Below are 23,115 nucleotides of genomic sequence, written 5' to 3'. Positions count from 1 at the left end.
TGGCACGTGACCCGGCGAGATAGCCAGTTTGTTCTGCAGCGCCTCGATTCGCTGGGAGGGGCCCTTGGTCCTCCTCTCCCCCTCCAAGCTTAGCGACAATCTGCGGTCTAGGTTTGGAGGAACTGAGAGCGGCAGTCTATCTGGCGGAAACTCGGGTAGCCCCGGATGGTCCCGCCCGAGCTGGCTCCGTAGAGCAACTCGGAGTTCTGGGACGGAAACGGACTTCTTCTCCTGCGCCTTCTTCTCTCTAGGCAAAGTGTTGTTTTGCCTCTCGCCTTTGGCTGCGGGTTTCTTTCTGACCGCGCTTCCTTCGGGTGTTCTTCCCGCAGCAGCTTGCTTTTCTTTTGACTCCTCGTCTTTAGCCGCGGCCTCATTGGCATGCTGTTCCTCTGTCATCTGTGGGTCTGCGGGCTGATCGGTTTGTGGCGCCGTAGATGCGGAGGAAGGATCGTCATCAGCTCCGTTTTCTGGTTTGCCCTCAACAGGATCAGCCGTGGCTGAACCACGTGATGTTTCCGCCTGAGCATCTTCGGCCTTCTCACAGGCGTTAGCACCTTGCGTCGCTGACGGCTGCTCCGCTGTTTCGGGTTGGAGGTCAGACCCTGACTGATTCAAAGTTGAGTCTTTTGGCTCCTCGCTGTTTGAGTCCTTGGCTGGACTTTCTAAGGCAGCCCTCTGCGGCGGGCTGGCGTTTTGATTCGCCGAGCTGTCGGAGCTGTTCTCCTCGTGAAGCGGAGGCAACGGACCCTGTCTCATCTGATTCTCGAGCTCTCTTTTACAAATAGGGCAGTCCTCTTCAGATTCGCCGCTGACGTCCAGTGGAGGCTCCGCGTCGTTGGGTCTGGACTGACCTGCTCTGTTTCCATCTGCCGGATCTTTAGGCTGACGCAGGGTTTGACATATGTCCTCATAATCCGGAGGACTGGTGAGGGTGGAGGCGTCTTGCATGGGCTGTCTATCCGCCCACGGCACCTCAGCTGCTGTGTTGTGCGTCGTTGGGCTGAAGTCACAAAGCGGTGTCTCGATAGGCTCATCCGGCAGGTCCAGCTTCACTGTCCTGCCGTCGTTGCTCCGTCTGCGGGAAAGGTGTGCGACGACCCTGTATTCTCTGAATCCCGTCTCCCGGGGTGGGACCGGGAGTTCCTCTCTGAGCTGCTTGCTGAACGTCACTGATTTCGTCGCAGGTCTCGAGAAGGCGCTCTTCACTTCTCTGTATTCTGGGTCAACAGACCAGCTTACTGCACTGCGCCTAAGGCTGCTGGGCTTGTTGAGAGGTTCTGACGTCAGTCGAATCTTGATGCGCTCTGGAATTTGAACCGAACCGTTTGGGACTTTGTTGCTGGCAGTGCCGAGCTCTAAGATGTCTTTGTAGGCCTCGTTGAGGTCCTCTATGCACTTGTCGACGCTTTGCTGTTTGCTGATCTGCTGCTGCTGCTGATCCTGGATTTCTTTCTTCATGCTCTCCAGCTCTTTCACGGCGTCCCACGGTCGCTGGGTGGCAGGTTTTATCAAGAACTGTTCGCCGCTTGCTGCTGGTTTGGCCTCCTCCACGTTTCCTGAGGGTGTCACTGCTGGCTGCGGAGCTGTGCTCTTGTTCAGCTGGCTGGAGAAGGTGGAGGTCAGGGAGAAGGCGCTGTTGCTGGACAGCTTCAGGCTCTTAACTCCCTTTATAGGAAAACTGAAGGCAGTGCCCACTACAGCGCTGCTGTCGGGTGAAACGTCAGTGCCAGGAGGAACAGGTTCTTGTTGTGCTTCCTTGTTGTCAGGGGCAGGTTTTCGAGCCTCTGGGCTAGTCTGTGTCTCTTGATCTCGATACTGGTTTGCTGGCCAGGTTCCTGACAGCTTCAGCTCCTTGTAATGATTGATCTTGGGGGGCCGACAAGGTAACTTTTTAAACATTTTGCTGCTCGCTCGGCTGCTTGTTTTGCTGCTTGCAAAGCTACCGGTTAGAGCCTGTAGCTCGGCTTCAGCTGAGGATGTGCTTTGGAGACTTTGGTTTGTTAAGTGGCCGGTTTTGTTGTCGCTAGGGCTGCCTGCGGGGTCTGGCGATTTTTCATTGTTGTTATTCTGGTCCCGGATCGTGCCGGTGAGCTGCGGAGTCACGGGGACAGACACTAAACAAAAAATTGTTTCGCTGAGTCTCTTTTTCAGATTTTTTGTTTTCTCTTTCTCCGGTGGTTCATGCTGCTCTGCTTTTTTAACCTCCGTCACAGTTTCGGACGCACCTTGGTCAGCCGGTTTACATGGGGGTGGTGGTGGTTTACCCAGAAAGGATGAGGGGAAAATAATCGGACGACTTTGCTCGGGACCTACACTTTCACTCTTTTTAATACCCCTGTTGCACCATCGAATACTGCTCTCGTTCTCAGTTGGAGCGGTTTTGTTGGCTTCAGTGTTGGGAGCTGGCCCCTGCTGGGGAGGAAAGGCACTATCATGTGTAGATTGTCCTAGAGTCTCTTTGTTGATGTTGCGGAGCTTGTCTAGGTCAGTGAGAGAGTGTCCGCCGGGCCCTCCTGAGATTTGTTTCACTCTTGGGTCGTCGATGGGTAACGGACGAGCCAGAACTGGTTGTTCTTCAGGTGCAGGATTTATTAGTTTTCGATAGGACGCACTACGCTCTCCGTAATGTTCGAACCACGAGCCGCTTCCCTGTCTGGAGAGCCACCTTCCAGGATCCGAGCTGGGCATCTGCAAAGCCTCCGCCCTCCACCTCAAGTTTGCCATTTCATTGCGATTGACGGAAACCGCTCTCGGAGGCGGGGCTCTTTTATACGAAGGGGGCGGGATGTAGCCAGGAGGCTCCATTCCCGTGATGGCGTGTTGTGCGTAATAGTCTTGTCTCAGCTCCCCGACCCTTGGGTAGTAGATGGATCGGTCTTTTTGTTTGGCACCCTGGTCAATAGCAAGCATTTCTGCGCTACCCCTTGTCTGCTGGTGTATCTCGTATGAAGGAGGCTTTAAAGGCCTGCTAAACCTGGGCTTTGGTAAAAGTGCAACATGGCTGCTTGGACCGACATTCCTACCCCAACCGTTTCTGCCTCCGCCATAAATATACCTGCTGTAGGGCCCAGAGAAAACAGTACTATTGAACCGTTGCCTGTCGGGTAGGCTTGGTCTTGATAGTATGAGATCTCTGCAGTCTGTTCCATCGGGTGACAAAACTCTGGGGAGCGACTGAGACTTTGCTTTAGTTCTAGGATGAAAAAACCCCTCAGGTGTCCGTAGGCGGTAATGGTCCTTAGCCCATCTTTCCCCATCCCCATCTGACAGCTGCCTTCCCATCCCCACCGCAGGCCTCCAGTCCTCCGTTCCGAGGCTTTGGCATTTCCTCTCCCCGGTAACCCGTAGCTGACCGGGGCCGGCATCTGGATCCCTTAGCCAGGAAATTTCCTCCCATAGCTGCTGCGCTTGCCTCTCCGCCCTGTATTCCTCTGCTGTGATCAGGGCCTGCGGCCTCCATGCCCCGGCAGAGGCCCTCAGCTCTCTGCCGTCAGCGTAGTCCAGAAGGATACTGAAGTCCTGGCCTCGCCTCCTCCAATAGGATAGGTCCCGCTCATCATGGCTCAGTGGCTCTGAATAGGTCAAACTAGGAACATCATAGAACCTGTAAATACAAAAAAAAAAGAACAGCATTAACAAGGCGTGACAGAAGGAGATTCAAGAAGACTGACTCTTGATTGACTTTTGTTAGTTTATATCTATTTTTCTACTTACTTCCATTCCATTAGAAATGGCTTGCCAATATCAGTACAAATAGTAATGCACAAGATTTATCACCCTTAAATAGTAAATGTGGCATGTCCGCGTCGGGAGCACGTGTTTTGGCTTCGGCATTGCTTGCTTTCCAACCCAACTTAATCAAGAAAAGGCAGTTCATATGAGACAGAACTGCTCGAGTCAGCACTTTCAAAGTCCCTTGAAGACATCATGAGATTGTGATGCTACTGCAAAAATGATCTGCATATTAAATTGTGCTGACCTTAACTTGAAAAATGGTCATCTGGCCGGCTGCTGTGGCTCTTAAAATCACTGCAAAACCTTTCCCATTACCTGATCTGATGTAAAAGCAAAGCTGCCTTTATCCCTCTGTTTGTTTTATCATGTCTCACTCTGCAAAATGAATCCAGAGCAAAAAAGATCATCTACTGTGAAACGGCATCAAAAACGGAGTTCTTGACAGTTCTGTTTCTGTTTTTAAGCTGTTTGTCCTGGCCGAAGTAAATTTTTGGAGAAACTGAAAAGAACTCCTTCAAATTAATTTGCATTTTTTGAAAGTGGCATAATCTCACACTGAAAATTTAGAGCGAGAAAATGTAAGTACAAAAAAAAATAAAACATTAAAATAGAGATGCCACTATTATTAGTATTCTTTTTATGCTTTCTAAAAAACCCTTTTGCTGTAGGTCTTTATTTAGTCTCCTTCTTTGGCATTTCAAAAAGGCTGGAGTATTCCTCTTTGCACAATCGTATCTTCAGCTCCCCCCACAGCTTTTTTTTTTTTTTGCAGGACAGAAGTCTGAAGAATAGGAGGGCAACTGGGAAAAGTAGATTTTGTGTCTAATGAACCATTTATGTCTTGCTTTGAGCATATTCTTTGAATCATTACTCTGCTGAAAGGCCCAATTCCGACTCTTTTTCTGTTTCTGTTCAGTTTGCTGGCAGTGGCCAAACAGTTTTTATTGAAAGTTTCCTGGTATTTAAGATAGTTAATGATCCAATCTACAATAACAAGGGAGAGAAACAGGCCCACAGCATCACACATCCTCCACACTGGCAGAAGTTAGCAAACCTCCGGTTTGTTTGTGCTGGTAGGATAGGAAGGGCTTCTTCTTTTTCTTGACATGCCTCCAAACAACCACTTTGCATTGTGAATAGCTGGTAATGCTTTATTTGTCCCTACTTGTCACAGTTATTCACCATCTTCTTACATGTCCAGCCTACAGAATCTTCTAGTCAGAATCTAGCTTCTAGTCAAAAATTGACTAGAAGCTAATTTCTTAGACCCATATCCTGACGTAACGTAACCCTAGGGACCTAACATATATATATATACATACATACATACATACATACATACATACATACATACATACATACATACATACATACATACATACATACATACATACATACATACATACATAGATAGATAGATAGATAGATAGATAGATAGATAGATAGATAGATAGATAGATAGATAGATAGATAGATAGATAGATAGATAGATAGATAGATAGATAGATAGATAGATAGATAGATAGATAGATAGATAGATAGATAGATAGATAGATAGATAGATAGATAGATAGATGGATATGTTTTGTTTTTTGGTTTTTACAACCAAGAAGGTTTGTTTTTTCTGGTTCACATTTCAAGACACAATAAAAAAAAATATGTTTTGACAATCTAATTGAAATATTTTTGTTTATTAGGGTTGTGGGGGCGGTGCCTATCTCTAATCCTCATTTGGCCAGAGGCGGGGTACACACTGGGCTAGTCTCTTCAATCCACCACAGGGCACACAAGATCAAGAACCACACACTTGCACGCACACAAGGGCCTACCAGTCATGATTTTGCACTGTAGAAAACCCATTCATGCACAGGGAAACATGCAAACTCCATGCAGCCAGATCCCAAGCCAGGTTTTCAACCCAGGACCTTTGTGTTGCAAGACAACAGTGCTACCAGAGGTGCAGCCCCCAGGTTGACTCTTTTAAACCTTTTTTCAATAATCAACCAATCAAAAGTTTTCACCAGCTTTTCGATAGTTTGTCTTTGCTCCTGTGCACGTATTCACAAAGATTCTCAGGGTCCTCTCGGAGAGCTCATACCTCTGCTATTACTGCCAAGGAGTTTTAGCTTGACATTGATTCAGACAGCTGCTGAGAGCGAGACGGCAGAACATCCTAGCATGTTGGAAGAAGAATAGATGATTTTACACCTAAATCTGCCAGGGGATGAATAATTGTGGACCCAACTGCATGCCGATCAACATATACTTAAATGCCATGTTTTCTTATCTTTCCCATTTTGAAAAGTGGCTAAGAAAAATGGTGTTCTATGCGAGTGATAAATGCACTTCACTTAGATATCTTCTCAATAAAAAAGGGCCTCAAATATGTTGTTGTATCTTTTGACACAAATTAAAACACTTCAGTTGAACTTGTTTAATAAATGTAGAAAACAAAACAAAATAATGATTAATTAGCATGGGATGTTTTTATTTTTTATTCCAATAAACCAATGCTCAGATTAAAGTTTGTGTGTTTCTAAATTCTTCAGTGTAATAAGATTCTGCAGTGTCGTAAAAGAAAATGTTCAAGGGGCTCTAGCGTTTACAAAACGGCAACATTGAGAGTATTGACACAATGACATTGTATATGTCTTGGGTACTATTGCAATGTTATGCCAAATACAACAAAATGTGATCAGCATTTTGAACTATAAACTGGACTCTGCGCCACATTTGCACATTTGCATCATCGCATCTCTATCTAGCATTGCAAATGCTGCCGAACTTAGTTTCTAAATGCCCTTTGCACAATCACGTCTGCACATGCAAATGGTTTTAAACTACTCACCTGTACACTGTGATCGCACACTGTCTCTTCATTGCAACTGTTTACATTTCAATTGTTTACTTTTAACCACTGCTGCACTTTATACTGTAATTTACTAGCTGTATGCAACAAAATTTAGTTCTGTACGCACTCTGTGCTTACAAAATGACAAATAAAGTTGTCTAAGTCTAAAAAAAGAAAGACAAACAATATTTGATACTCCCGTTCGGTTATTTTGGTGTGACAAATTTGATGTGCTTCCAATCCAGACTCATTTAGTAATCTTTTCAAGTGAGGATTAAAATACCAACCAAATTGATTATGACAATCTACCCCCCTACAACTGAGCAGTCTTAATAAAACACACCTTTTTTGTTTTCTTTTACACGTAATGATGCTTTTATTCGGCCGCAGCTTGGTTTAAATCTTCCAATACTTCCCCAGCAATTCACATGGTTTAGTTTTTTTTTTTGATGTTGCATAGCGGAGAAAATCCTGCCCCCACATAAAGGTCATCAGTCTCATCAGCACATTTAACCCGCCCTTGTGCTAATTTCCTATAACCAGGCACTTCATATGTTGTTGTCTTTTTTTCTTTTTTTGGTCACTGCTTATTAAAGTTTAACTATAACAATCCAATCGTCTGCTTTCCCCCCCCCATTAAATCCGCGAAAAGAACACCGCATGGGCAGAGCTCCATCAAATATCTGCACTGCACAAAAAAAAAACCCACTGTTAGTCAGTGTGGTGAGCAGCAAAGTCAATGGATCATCCTCAGCAGCATATGCTACTGTATGGCTGAGGGGAGTCGCGCTGTGCACACTTGCCCAGCAACATGCTTACATCACAGAGCACGTGCTGGGTGGGATTCAGTGTGTCAGTGTTTACACTGGAGTGATTACGCGCCCGTCTTCAGGCATGTTCGGTCCTTGTGGGTTTTTCTCTCGCAGCTGCCCGCCCGCCCCGCCTGCCTGGCCGAGGCTGGGCATGCAAACACCTCAAAGCACCTTTCATATCCCACCCCGCCTCATATTCCAGCTCTTGATAAGTCAGTGGTGCTGCTGCAGACAGTGTTCTGCAGCTCTGCAAGGAGGGGAAGAGAGCAGAAGAGAGGAGAGAGAGAGAGAGAGAAAAAAAAACCCCTGCGCAGTGCAGACTCGGTTTTGCATGCAACACTGAAGGGCCCCGGTGAAAGGAGAAGAGAGGAGAGGAGGGAGTAAAAGGAGAACGAGAAGGTAAAGGGGGTGTGGGAGATTTAAAAAAAAAAGAGATGGGGGGGAGAGAGAGAAAAAAAGCACCACTCACCCGCTGTCTGTGGCGAGAGAATCGCCCAGGAGCTGAACATCACCAAGGATACCAATCCCGGCTTCTTTCCTCCTTTGGCTCCTTTCGCCGCTCTCGTCCGCGGTGGGGTAGCCCTTCACCAGAGCCTGCCTGCTGCCGTAGATGCCCGAGACGGACGCCCCCCTCTCCGCCTCGTAGCCGTTCAGCGTCCCCCGGCCGGCCCGGGTGTCCACAAGTTCCCGCTGGCAGTCGGCGGGGCGCTTGTCGTAAGGCGCGGCGGACGGCGGGCCGCTCTTGGGCAGTTTGTATCCGTGCGAAATGAGGAGGTCCTCCACGCTGTACATGGCGGCGTCTCTCTCCCTCCTGGGCGGGAGGGCAAAGGTGGGTGTGTTGCCTTATGCGCAGTGCTGCTGGTGGAAGCGGGAGCACAGTGGCTCAGCAGAGGCCATCACTGAGGAGAGAGCAGGGAGGTAACATGTAACGGCGTGCAGCTCCATCAAAACGGTGTCATTTCAACATGATGTGCTTCTCTTTTAGCAGATCTGGCGTGCGTGAGACATAAATGGGCTTACTAATACATATTAGTCCCTTTCTTCCCTCTGTTTTGTGAACATTAGGACTTCAACCTCCAAAGTCTGGATGTTGAAAGGTGTGTGAGCCACACCCATGTGCGCCTTTCTTCTGGTTTAAGGCACTGCAGCCGCTTCATCGTCTGCAGCTGCTCCTCTTTTAACCTGATAATCTAACATCCCTCATGTTTTGGGATTTACCTGATAGTTCACAAGACTGCGGCTGGGCTTGGTTTACTTGGACAGTCGTCTATGGGACCAGATGGGTCCTGCCCTCCCAAAAAAAATAAAAATAAAAAATTAGATGCAACTGCAACTTTGCAGAGGCGGCTCCCAGCGTGCAAACAGTTCCTGAGACGTGGGCCCTTGTTAAAACATGCTGGTGGTGAAAACCCCACCATACACTTTTTTGCAGACAGGTTGACAGTCCTATGCCCTGTTTGGGCGTCAAATTGGAAATTTTAGATGCTTTATTGACATTGACTCGTATCTGTTTTATTCTGTTTTGCAGATAATATATATTTCTGTTTACTATTTTGCATTTTATTATAGAGCAAGTTGGCTTAGCTTGCATGGTTTTTAATTAGCATTTTTTATTCTAATATTATACAGACACTCACCTTTTGTCATCTTTCTAAAATAACGTATTGATTGTTTTTTGCCCTTTTTTTGAATCTGGTATGTAGGTACATAGACATTGTATATCTAGACTTACTGGAGCGCATCCTGCATCGCCGCCATATTGAATGGGTCTCTCCTACTCTAGGCTGGCAAAAGCAGAGGGAGCAACTTTACCCGTATTTTCTGCAGCTCATGGTTGCAATAACTGGGGACAACTATTCAAAGTAGATCACATGAAGATGAGTTTTTACTTGATGAGAACAATGCAGAAACCCGACGGATGGACCATCATTTTATGTTTACTAATTTCTTATTGCTGTATTTCACCAACTATAGCTGAATCATGTTACAGAGTACCAACAAATGCAAGAAAGCTGTGCAGAACAGTTATTTTTTTAAGGATTTTAAGCTCCAGCCCCAGTTGCAATCAGGGTAGTGTAAGACACTGGAATAACCTGGTAATTTTAAAAAACACTTTTCCAGGTCTTTAAAAAAACTGTATGTATGCATGTGTGCATGTAAAACACGAATAAATATGAAGAACTTATTGTTGGTGTGTAAAGATGGCTCAGGATTGTACATGTGACAGAGAATAAAATATGAATTTAAATGAACAGTCCAACTTGTTTCTTTATTCAAATAAAAAAAATATTAATTTATACATTGGCTTATATGTAATACCACATGTCTCTTTGTTGAAGAGCATAAAACAAAGTATTTCGGCATTAAAGCATGTATTTATTTACATATTTATTAATATGCCACCACATGTCTGTCTGTTAAATAGCGTAAAGCAAAGTATTTCAGTATGAAATCACGTATTTATACATTAATATGCCATATGTCTGCCTGTTGTTTTTGCATCAAAATGTTTTTTTATGTGTAACAGCGTCCTGTATCATAACCACATTACTGCCGTATGTAACAAAGCAAATCGTGTGAATATCGGGAAAAAGATCAGAGAGTTATGATTTATTTTGGTTGGGCAAACAGCTTCGTCAGTACAAATAAATGCACTGGGGTCATGTGACAGACCCATCCAAGATGGCGGCCCTGGCAGCGTCAGTCCATGGGGCGTCTACCTATATAATGTATATTTGTAGGTATGCAGAGGTTTTAAAAGTTATTAAAATGTAATTTTAAGTTATTAAAATGTAATTTTCAGAAAACATAACTTTTTTAATGAGATGAGACAAAGAGTTGGATTGACCAGAGGTTGTTTTTGTTATTATTATTATTATTATTATTATTATTATTATTATTATTATTATTATTATTATTATTATTATTATTATTATTATTATCTAGCATAAAAAATGGTACGCTATACTGCCTCGAGCTGTTGCTGCAGACTGCTGGTCAGCTGGCTCACACAGAAAGACAATTTTAGCTGTTAGGAAATATATTTTAAGACAGTCATGTTGTGGAATCTATCTTACTCCCACCAAACACTTATTAGGATAACTTTGTTTTAAAATTACGCTTCCCAGCAGCATAGCTGTTAATCCCAGTTAATATCAGCTTTTACATTTGTCTCACTCTTTAAAGAGCTGAGCAGAAAGTAAACTACCACTAAACGCATAGAGGATGTTTTTCCCCCACATTCGCTTCAGTCTATTTTGGAAGAATAGACATATGCTGCAAGTAATATTAGAATAAATACTGATCAATGCGATATTTTTTCAGCAGCAATAGAAATATTTGTTGCCATTTTGTTTTACATAAAAGAAATAAGATCCTGTAATACGTTTATATTTGTGTGGGTCATTTTTTTTTTACTATATAGGCAATTTATACAACTAAGGTTATTATGCTGTAATAAACCCATACTGGCTCATGACTATTTAAAACACAAGCTATAAAATTATTTAAATTTAGTTAAGTTAATCTGATGCCTCAGTCATTGGCTTAAGAAAAAGGGGTCCAAAGTACAGCATTGGGGCCATTTGTTGCCCCTGTACTGACTTTAAATTATACAAATGTGTCCCACCAACTCAGGTGCTTGATGCAGATGAAGACTTTTCTATTTTTGATTAGAGCGAAATTATTAAAGACAAACAACAAAAAGTATACTTAAGTTTTAATAACTACAGTTTTTTCTTTCATAGATAGCAGAACCACGTCTATCCAATGACTTCTAATCAAAAGCAGACTTTGGTGCAACAAAATCTGATTTTAAATTATTTTATTAATCCTGGATAAATGCAGCAAGACATAACCCGACTCTGTTCTTATTGCTGAGAATACACTAAATATTGTCTTTTTTCTCTCTCTTTTTCACAATCAAGCTCAAAGGAATTTGCAAACTGGATGCCCTTCTTTAAAGTGTTGGCTCTATAACGATTTACACAACCCTTTCCAGCAATGAAATCTTACTACTCCATTTGTTCATTGAAAATACTCCATGCTCAGATTATTGTTGAGTTGGTTAAAAAAAAAAGGTATTGTGAATCTGGTTTTATAATAAATTATTTCTTTGCCAGCGAGTAGTTGGGACTTTACGATTTCGGCCCATGCAACAGAAAGTTTGACCACCATTAGCTTATAACAGTCTAATTATCTTCTGCATACACTCGCCAAACACAATTCCTGCACATCATTTTACCAAAAAACAAGAATGATCTCATTCACTAATGCAGAAAATGTTTGATGTCTTGTGAAATCAATAGACCAGCAGGTATTTAAAATGGAAGAATTCAGCAAAGCGAAATTTGCCAAAAACTGCATGAGGAAAAAGTGATTAAACTGCCATTATTTTATCTAAGAGCATCAGATGGTGCCTTCACTATGTGCAATTAAAGCAATAATGTCTATTTTACAACATTTTAACAAACTGTGCATTAGTTGTTACTATTAGTAATGTCTTCACATTAAATTATAACGTTTCTTACTTCAGACTTCTTTAATGTTTTTTACTTATCTTACTTCTGAACACCTACAATTAGGTAAGAGGAGTGTAAAACTTTATTCGTACTGCACCTCCCAAAAATACATCAATCACAAAGTGCTTCAGCAGATCAATTCCAGCAACGCCAGAATTGATGATACATTAAAAAACAAGAAAAAACGAATCAGAAGATTGAAAAAGATTGTTGTTTTTTTATACCGGGTGGTTTGTCTACACGTGTCACGTTTAAAAGAGACGCTTTTCAGAGTGGTCGGGTAACTTTGTTATCTACTCTTTCAAACATTTCTGTGCCGACACACGATTCAAACACCCAAGAACAGGTTTTTAGGGCCTTTCAGAGGTCGGCAAACGTTTTTCCCTCATAAATTTACACTTTCACGCCCCAAAAATCCACCAATAATATTAACAGTTTTATTTTGCAAGCAGAAATTAGTCGTCGTTAGTTTGAAAATACACAAAGCAGTTCTAATAGTACAAGTCTCTGTCGATTCAGATGTGAAGGTGCTGCAACTACGGCAAAAAAAAAAAAAGAAAAGAAGAAGAAGACAAATCATGTTTTATGAACCCTGTGTTTGCTAAGTACCTGTTAGTGTGTTCGTCTGCTTGTGCGTTGATTTATGAAGGCACAGGCGGCCCTGCCTGTCTGATATATTAATTAGTGGCCATAACCGTGTGTCCTGCCTGCAGATGACAGTGGATGTCTTTAAAACCTGAAACGCATTAATCAACGGCTTTGCTCACATCAGCTCTTTTTGGACAGACACCTAAATAGTGGATTGGTGTGAAAGCAGCGAAGGTTTATGCCAAAGTTGACCAGCTGCGAGCAAATACCCGCGTCTGTTTGATGGCGACCAAAAGAAACACGGCTTCATCAATTAAAGCATAGCTGAGGGTTTTTTTTTTTCTGGACTTTGATGTTTGCGTTCTTCAGACGTCAGCTGCTTTCTCACTTTGTTTCCACCTGAACCTTGCAGAAGTGTCAGAAATAAAAACAACAACTGTCTCCAACGGTCTCTGAACGTCCTGTCTGTAGAAAAAAAACGTCCAACAAAGACCACGCACCTTGGCCTGAGAGACACGTCGCTCCTTTTACCCTACGGCACGTTTTCGGCAGATGCCTCCTGGCCATGAAAACTAATATGCTTGATAGCTTTGAACTAAAGAACATTTTCTTTTAGTTGCAGACACAACAGTGATTCATCTCCTTGAATTTAGGAGTCTTTTGGCGTCTGAAGGAATCAGAGATTTAAGAAACAAAAGCCAGTGAAAAGCAGCCAAAGTCCAAAGAAAAACTGTGAAACCTTCGGAATGCCTGAAGAAGAAGAAGAAAAAAATTGCTGCCTAACGTCCTTTTAAAAGAGGAAAGTCTGGCTCCTTCACACTGATTACTGCATGAAGGCTGCAAGAAGCTTATGAATCAAATTTGAACTGCAACATTAACTTACTGTCATTAAACTCCTTTTTACAAAATATTCATTTGTAAACATTGAAGTTAGGTACTCTCTTCAGATATTAATCACAGATTCATTGCATTTACTGCATTTCATTACTTTTAATCTGAGCCTCCCGGTTCTGCAGCTGCTTTGTGCTCAGGATGAGACAGGCGGGGACAGATCGCCGGTCCATCACAGAGCCAGCTATACGTACAATCACATCTACTTTTACAAATCACCAACTAAACCTAAAAAAATGAAAAAATAAAAATGTTTTTGGACTGGGTAGAAGGCACACAGCACCCGGAGAAATGTAAGCATGCATTTCTGAGCGTGAGCAGTGCTTTCTGCTTTACTGTTTCTGTTTTCTTCATTATTGTGTAATCCAAAAATAAAAAAGCAGAAACCCAATAATGGGTAAGAAAGCACCAGAAAACTAACAAATGTAGTTACTAGGAAAATCAATAATCACTTCATAGAAATTGTTGACAGTTCAGCAAACCTATGTGAACCTCCACTTATGACTGACAGCTGGTGGGTCTTTCTGACAGAAAATGAAAGCCAATTACAAGTGTTAATATTTATTTTTTCATTAAATTGAGCAATTTAAAACCAACATTTTATCATGTAAAACCAACATTTTATCATGTAAAACAAACATTCCCACCGTACACAGACCCTGACAGGTTTCTATAGAGTTGATAGTGCGGGGCCATATTGCAGCAGGCAGTGCGGCCCTGCAGACGACAGTGAGGGGAGCCAAAAGGGTCGTTGGAGGCTCCCTGGTGCTCAAATGCTAAACTAATAAATATTGATTCACATTCTTGCACTCTTTTTTAGCAGTTATTTTTCTTTTTGGTGTTTTTTATTCACAATTATTTGCACCGATCCTTGTGAACAGAGTTGTAAACGTACAGGCTTCTGTTAAGGTGTAATTTTCTGCCCTCACCAACTCTGTGACATGTGAGCCTAATAAAAAAAAAGAAAGAAATTCAAAACAATTAAATCACAACTATATATTCGGGGGGGGGGGGGGTTTACGCAAAATAATTAGAATGCGGTTGGTTTACTGAGAGCACGTGGCCTCTGTTTGTTTAAACGCGCTTCATTGTCTCTAAATTAATGAAGGACAGTCATTTCTCCTTGAGCTGCGTCTTTTAAAAACGTCCCCTATACCAAGGTAGCTGCAGTATTTAAACATAACTACATGTAAAAACTGAAACAGTACTTTAGATCAAATTAAACAATTTCATACTTTAAACAGTATATGTGCACTGCCCCCTATACCCTGTAACAATTATTCTGACAAACAACAAACAGGAAACATTTGATGGGTAAAATTAAAGCGCCAAATATGTTTACATTTTGGTAAAAACAAAAAAATAAACATATTTGATTGACTAAAGGCACTTTAACTTTTGTTTCACTGCGCTCAATTAATTGACTGTAAAGTAATTACTGAGAAGCGGTCCTTGAATTTGGGATAAAATCTAACAAAACCCAATCATCTCCAAAGCAGAAGTATAAAACGGAGTTATGCAATATATAAATTATGTACATTACAGAAGTTTGTTACGGTGTTTCTACACTTTGTAACATATACATATGTATTCTTAAAAAAAAACAAGCAGAAAATATGTTTCTGCATTAAAATATTATGAACTAAACCCAATTTACTTGACTAAGAGCACAGAGAAAATGGACTCCTGCTGCTTGTTTCACTGCAGCCTTTAAATTCATTCATATTAAAAAAATAAATAAAAATTAAAACCCAAATTTAACAACAGCTCAGACCTGGACTTAATTAGCCTACGTTGATCACAGCTTCTCCAAAACAGCATTTGGATTCCTTTAAAACCTGAGCTAAACGACGGGCGCAGAGACAAGGAGCCGCCCGGGGCGCCGTTTATCATAAGACCGCCTTCACACGCTAGAACTAAAATCCAATAAATGAACTACAACAGAACCAAACGTGAATCATTCAGACAGATTCCTGTTTATCAAAGATGCGTGGCGTTCAGGTAACATTTCTCGTCTCACCTTGACCTTACAGTGACCTTAACATTTCTCACCCCATAACTTTGTCCACTTGGCAGTTCAGAGTCGCCCCCCCCTGAGCGGGATCCTGCTGATCGCTAAGCATTATTCTCTGCAGCACTTCATAGCAGCCAATTGTCTAAAGGGGGAATCAACACAGTCCAGATGTATATATGAAGCTCAGCAGAAAAATCCCCACTGACCATATTTTCAAGGACAACAAACATCCGTGGAAAAAATAAAATCAACAACAACAGATGAACCGTTTTGTTGATGGCACTTTAAAACTGCAGACCACAAAGGCTGCACCTGAAAGAACACGAGAACGTCGTCTAATCGGGACGTCCGAGTCCTCGAACTATTCCTGGTTCTCAAAGTGGAGCGGATGAGGAGTTTGGGAAAAATGCTGCAAAGAAAGCACATCCACTGGGGAACGTGTGCAATGTGTGTGCCGGTTGTGCTGAAATTCAAAATCAGCAATGATCAATAACTGAAGTTGATATTTATTTTATTTATTTTTTTAGCAAAGAAGAGCATTACAAAAAAAACGACACACAGTGGCTCCTTTTTTTTTTTTTTTTTTTTTTTGACAAGGTCACAGCTTCAGATGATTGCAGCGGAAATATGGCACATGAGCCTCTTTTTGCATAGCAACAACAAAAGTACCAGGAGTAGCCACAACTCAAGTCGCCTCTCCACATGGAGGGGGGGAGGGGGGGTGGGGGCGCAGGCAGAGGGAAAAGGGATGAAAGTTCTGCGAACCAGGAGGACAAAACAGTAAGGTCAGCTGGCGTAAAACTCAGCGGCCCTCATCATCCAGGAGCCGATGACTGATACCGTTAAACGCTTTGCCTCATTCTCTGCCTTAATTCTGACATTTCTTACCATGTGCTTCCACAGACAGCTTTAAATGAAAACCAAACTTTGATATTTATTAATGAGCATACATTAAATGGCAGCTTAAAAAAAAAAAAAGAAAAGAAAAAAAAATGTCTTTCTCTTTTCTAATTGGCTGGAAGGAGCCACTCCGGACAGGAGAAGATATCCAGGTCTGGAAGGCTCCATGCACAGGTAGCGGCCACTGTAGCACATCAGCACCAGCAGGCAGCACCACCCTAACAGCTAAGGGAGTGTACCTACATCCTACCTAGTGACAGGGAGGGAGCAGAGCAGCCACAGATCAGGCTGATCATAAAAAAAAGAAACTGCCTCTGAAAACTCATTCAATGCACAAGTTATTAATTAAAGCAAAAAAAAAAAAAAAATACATAACACCAATAAGAATTAAAAAAAAAATGACCCCCTGAATGCCTCAGCTATGAATGAGGATACAGCCGTGGTATCATAGCCCAGTTATCAATAAAACATCACTGTTGTGATTGATACATCATGCATTATAGATACAGCATGACCTAGCCTCCCCACAGCCTGCAGCAGCGTTACATGGCCAAAGCCTGCATGCAAACTCACAGCTTTAGAAATCAAGATTTTAAATCACCTCCTAAAATACCTGCAGGTTGGTGGTGAGGGGGGAAAAAAAAGGGGCGACAAATCCCGAAGCTACACGCCCTCTAAGTTAAATATATATATATATATATATATATATTGGACTAAAGGCGCTTGGCCACATCATTTAAATAGAATAAAATAAAATAAAAATAGGGGGGAAAATGTCCCCCTCTCTCCCCATAAATACATGAGGGAGCGCACATCTCCACCTCGCCGCCGCCAGCAGCAGCGGCGGCGGCGGCGGCGGCGCTCATCTGTCGACAGGAGGTTTTGCAGATGCGCCCTCGCCTCGCTGTGTTTACCAAGCCCCAGAATCGTGGAGGCTACGTGAGCCACACGCATTATACAAGGAAGCGAGAGAGAGAGAAAAAAACAAAATCATAATAACGAGAAGAAACAGCAACAACAACCAGTGATGGTGGTCACTGGGAAGGAGCGGTAGAAATTTCATGGCGCACGTTGCAATGGCAAAAAAAAAAAAAAAAAAAGGGCGTAGCGGCGGACGGAGCATACCTGGGAGGATGTTTGGCGTCGCAGTTCCCCTGCGCCCAGCTTCTGCTGCTGAGACTGAGAGCTCTGCACAGAGCCTGAGCCGAGCATGCCTATTGGTAGGCAGAGACGCGCCGGTTGCTGGCTGCCTGGACTGGGCTCTCCTCACTACACAGCTGAGGTGGGGTGGGCTCCTCACATGCAGGGGATGTCAGAATGGTTTCTTCCAAACTGTTTCCCTTAACTTTACCTTTTTTCTCTTTTTTTTTCATAGCAACAGTCACATTTTTTTTCTCTCCCCCTCCTCACTCAGCCTCACCTTATGACTTGAATGATAATCGCCTCCATCACACATATACTTTAGACCTTTTTTTTGCTCGTTTTTCTTTTTCTTCACCCCCTTGATAGATTTTTATTTATTTATTTTTTTTTGCACATAAAAGATATGTTCATGACGAACAGCAGCATGCACCCAACTCCATCCTGCAAGGTTTAGTTGTGCAGAGCAGCAGTAGCAGCAGCAGCGAGCTGCGCCGCGCCGCGCCCTTTGGTGATGTTGATGACTCGTCACTGTGTGTGTCCCCCACCTCCCGTCCAATTCCAGGACTGCTTGGCTAATTAAAAGTGCTGGGCTCAGGTCCTTCCTGTGCCAGCACTGCAAGGGGTCCCTCGTTTGGGGGGATGATGGGACAAGGAGTGCATCCCGCAGCCAACTACGGATAAGGGAGAGTTCTCGGTTGTGTCCTTCTTAGAAGTGCTTTTTATTTATTTATTTTATTGTTATACATACAGCTGCAAAAAGACAAAAAAAAGACAAGCACAAAGACCCAATAGAGCAGGACAAAACTCAAAAAACGTGGACAGCATGTGAACAAGCGTCCGTATACAGCATGGACTCATAAACCAAGATGGGTATGGGTATTTTAGGGGGGGGGGGGGAAACACTGCACAAGTTAACAATCACTGACAGCTGCCAGAACCAGAACCACAAGGAGCCACCGAGGCCGGGGATGCAGGATGCGTGACTTTTGGGCTCAAGGATGGTCCTTAACCCATCAGGAAGATCGTCGCCTGCTCCTTTGTGCAAAGAAGAACAGGGTGAGTGTTTTTCAACAGAGGTGGGTAGAGTAGCCAGAAATTGTACTCAAGAGTAGCACAGCTTTAACATATTTTTAACTCAAGTAAAAGTCAAAGGTAGCCAACCAAAAAAATTACTCAAGTAATAGTAAAAAAGTATTCTGCAAGAGGTCTACTCAAGTACTGAGCCAACTGATGTTTTAATATTTTAAAATTATGTAATCAGACAGACAAAAATATAAGGTTATGGGCAAATTCTGGCATTTTAAGACATAAATGGAAAAATATACAAAGAATAACATAACTGCAAAATAACAAATTCAGAAAGACAAAACATTTTTTTGCATGTTCTAAAGTATGTTAGAACAGTGCAAAGTCCTTCCAGTGACAATATCTACTGTTTACTGTACGTTCATTTGACCTTCAAATGGCCCAATGAGCTCAGCAGATAGAAAATAACATTAAAACAACAAAGCTTGTGTACAAATAAGAAGTCTCACTTTAACATAAACTCTTGGTTTTTGTCTCTCTGGTGCATTTTTGTTAATATAAGTCTGTTCTTTATTCGTGAAGTTACTCACAGCAGGTAAATGGGCGTTCAGTTTCTCAAGATAAGATAGTAGAGAGGCCCAAGTTTTGTAAAAAATTTTTGGGTCGAACCTCTAACACAAAATTTTGTCCTCTCTAACTTAAGGAACAGAGGAACAGATCTTTCAACCAAAGAGAAGCCTCGGGTGGATGTTCTGATTTCCACGCTAGTAGTATTCTTCTAGAGAGTTGAAGAAGCCAGTACGTTTTTAAAATCACGTGTTAGTGGTATGCCCTCCCCTGGGATTCCAAATATTGCCAATTCAGCGCTAGGTTGGACACCAATTACAAAAGCTTCAGAAAGGGTCTGAAAAATGCTGTTACAGGACCGAAACAAGAAGTGCTTTTTTATTTTTTGTTTTTGAAAACGTGCAGTGTTCTGTTCAAGTTAACGTTTCTGTTCTACGTTTATGTTAATTAGATATCCGTCTATTTGTTACATTGCTTCCTGTTTAGCTACTTATGTTTTGTTATGTTAGTAGTCCTTATTTTATTCTTGCCTTTCTGTAGCTTACTTCTGTATTGTTATTTTTACAATTAGTCTATTCTGGTTATTTTAGATTTAGTTGTCTTTTGGCCTCTTTTATTTCCTCAGTCCTGTTTCTTCTGAGTTTAGTTTGATTCTTCCTCATATCTTGTCGGCTCTCTATTCCCTGTAGCTTCTGTTTATTCCTTGCACCTGTCAGTTTATTTCCCCTCCTTTCCTTCAGCCTGATTGCGTCCCTCGGTTCACCTGGGTCTAATTACCACCCTATTGGTTCCTTCCGCCTCTTCCCCTTTAAATTCAGCTCCCTCTATCAGCCTCATTGTCAGGTCGTCCGTCTTCATCCCGTGTAACTACGCTGTTCTGGCCGGTTCCCTGTTGTGTTCCTGGTTTCCTGTGTTTACTAAAGACTCCAAAATGCGGATCCTGAGCTCTTGTCTGCGCTTTAGCGCTTGTCATCTAGGTTTAGATGAAGTAAAACTGCCTAGTCTCAAAATTGTCTAAACTTTAAATTTAAAAAAAGTCTCCAACTAATGTAAAATGGCAAAAAAAACTTTTATCTGCTACTTTCATCCTATTTTTCAGTTGTGACTTTGCAGTGATGGCTGGAAATTTACCTTCATCTAATCTTTTTTTTTCTTTGCAAGTTAGTCAATCTTGGCTAAAACAGGTCTACCATCAGACTTATTTGTGTCTTCTGGCTCCAGCCTACCCTGCAGAACCAGAACCAGAACCAGACATGGAGAAGCAGCATTTAGTTCCTATGCTCCACTTATCTGGAACAAACTTCCAGAAAACTGTAAAAGTGCTGATTAAAAGTTCCTTTAAATCAAAAACACCTTTGTTTAGGATTGCCTTCGACTGTTCTAGTTAAACTGTTTTACTGAAACATCACTAGTTCAACTTTGTAGTCCAACTGTTTTTAATGTTTGCTTTTAGTTTCTATTTTTCCATGTTCTATTTTTTTCCTACATTTTATTCCTGCTTGCTTTTATTCTGTTTTATTTTACTATATTTTAATCATATAAAGCACTTTGCATTGTCTCTGTACTGAAATGTGCTTTATAAATAAATTTGCCTTGCCTTGCCTTGCCTTGCCCTCTGTCTGAAAATGATTTGGAAATTTCACGACGGACTGTTTTAATGTTTTGAGGGGTTTTTTCTGCTTGAGCTTTTTCAGGTTTTCCATAACCTCGTTGCAAGGATTGGCTGGAACACACAACATGTCTTTACATATTAACAGCACCGCTTTAAAAACAGCATTAAAGGAACACGTTTTAATCAGCATATAATATCAAGTCCATTTAACTTCTTGAGTATTGCTCTGGTCAGGTCAGTAGAGGGGATTGTTAGTCCCCTCTATTGAAGGAGGTGCACTGAAGGAGGAACAAGACAACCACAAAATCAGGAATGGTTTTGCAGGTGGAGGCCACAGACACTTTCCCCTCCTCATGGTTTCATGTTTTTTTTTTGTTTTTTTTTTTACTGCTATTCAGTAGTTTTGCATTTGACCAGGGTCAGTGTCACTGTTGGTTGCATGAGGCGATACCTGGACCTCCACCAGGATGCCACATCAACACCTACCATTGCCAAATGGTTTGCTTTGTTTCCCAGCGCAGTCTAAAGAGCTTGGGGGAGATTCCAGGAGACAGGCAGTTACTCTAAGACAGGGGTGTCAAACATACGGCCCGCCGAAGAATTTACTTCGGCCCTGTGGCTAAATGCACTCATCATTATTAAAAAAAATTAAAAAAACATTATTCCCCCCTCAAATCTGATGAGCAAAAAGAGCTCATCAGATTTGACTTTCACAAGTGGAGCAGTGCTGCTTTTGCCATAGTGCTCTGCTTGATTTATGAATGTGAATAGTTTTATTATGATTCATGCGGGGAATATCTCAAATGATATGGACAATACAATGGGAAAGTAGGAGAGGAAAGGAAGAACAATAAGAAAAAAGAAAAGGTGAAAGAAAGAGGAGATAAAAGGAAGAGAATGATAAAACAATTATTGAAAAAAACATGTACTTCGTTTAATTGAAAATATGCAGTTCCTATGTGCTGTGTTTCAATTAGCAGATTAAGCTTCAGGTGTGGAAAAATTTAAACCATTTCTTTATTTTTATCTGTTTGATGCATTTTGTCATGTAGGACAGTGTTTTTAAGTGTTTTTTCATAAAAATTAAGTGTTTTTTCATAAAAAATGTGAATAAATGTTTTTCAACATTGTATATGTATATGTTGTGCATGATGCACATGTAAATGTTTAACTGAGTAAAAGTATTGTTGAAATTGCACATACTTTTCTTAAAAACGCTGAGGTTATTCATAATATATTGTGTAAAAGTGAAATTAATTTAATATAAAAATCAACAACAAGTCCACTTTTATTAGTTCTATTTAATCTTGCAATGAGTTAACTCATGTGGCCCTCCTGAGATCAGATTAAGCTGAATGCAGCCCCTCAACCAAAATGAGTTTGACACCCCTGCTCTAGGACAAGTATTTCCAAAATGGGGGAGGGGATACAGCTCTTGGGGGTCGCAAGATGATTAGATAATTTCTATACTTTTTTGTAAGAGTTCTTATAAAAATACAACTTTGAGACCAGGTCTCTGGTTATTTTGGATGCCGCTGGCTGAAGAGTTTAGGAACCCCAGCTCCAGAAGAGCTGGGCAGGGCTGTTGGAGGTCCTTAACCCATCAGGAAGATCGTCGCCTGCTCCTTTGTGCAAAAAAGAACAGGATGAGTGTTTTTCAGCAGAGGTGGGTAGAGTAGCCAGAACTTGTGCTCAAGAGTAGCACAGCTTTAACATATTTTTAACTCAAGTAAACTCAAATAAAAGTCAAAAGTAGCCAGCCAAAATATTACTCAAGTAATAGTAAAAAAGTATTCTGCAAGAGGTCTACTCAAGTACTGAGTCAACTGATGTTTTAATATTTTTAAATTATGTAATCAGACAGACAGAAATATAAGGTTATGGGCAAATTCTGGCATTTTAAGACATAAATGGAAAAATATACAAAGAATAACATAACTGCAAAATAACAAATTCAGAAAGACAAAACACTTTTCTAGATCATTCAACATTAAATTTGAAAGCAATACCTACAGCGGTTAATATGTATAAAGTATGTTAGAACAGTGCAAAGTCCTTCCAAGGACAATATCTACTGTTTACAGTACATTTATTTGTCCTGCAAATGGCCCAATGAGCTCAGCAGATAGAAAATAACATTAAAACAACAAAGCTTGTGTACAAATAAGAAGTCTCACTTTAAACATAAACTCTTGGTTTTTGTCTCTCTGGTACTTTTTTGTTAATATAAGTCTGTTCTTTATTCATGAAGTTACTCACAGCAGGTAAATTGGTCTGAAACTTTACACAAGTAAGAGTAGCGATGCTTGAGTAAATGGTACAGTGCAGGAAAACTACCCCTAAAAGTACATTTTGTTCAAAAGATTGCTCAAGTAAATGTAAGTAGTTATTACCCACCTCTGGTTTTCAGTGCTCCCTTGATGTGTTTGAGAAGTGCATTAAAATGCATTTTAAAA

The 23,115-nt window shown here is 41.6% G+C and overlaps 1 protein-coding gene across 1 annotated transcript; it reads right to left on the bottom strand.

Annotated features, from left to right (window-relative positions):
- Window positions 1-3: 3 nt before the first annotated feature.
- Window positions 4-17,571, bottom strand: LOC118556427 (junctional protein associated with coronary artery disease-like; the record flags this gene model as incomplete). The annotated part of the gene is made up of 3 exons (XM_036137789.1): window positions 17,437-17,571; window positions 7,868-8,297; window positions 4-3,604 (listed from the first exon to the last, which is right to left on the bottom strand). Coding segments are annotated over exons 2-3 (3,924 nt in total), but the record flags the coding sequence as incomplete, so codon positions are not given.
- Between the last annotated feature and the right edge of the window lie 5,544 nt (window positions 17,572-23,115).

The sequence above is a fragment of the Fundulus heteroclitus genome, chromosome 6 (genome assembly GCF_011125445.2).
Source record: "Fundulus heteroclitus isolate FHET01 chromosome 6, MU-UCD_Fhet_4.1, whole genome shotgun sequence".
In the NCBI taxonomy this organism is placed as follows: Eukaryota; Metazoa; Chordata; class Actinopteri; order Cyprinodontiformes; family Fundulidae; genus Fundulus; species Fundulus heteroclitus.
This window is presented reverse-complemented; position numbering and strand designations above follow the sequence as displayed.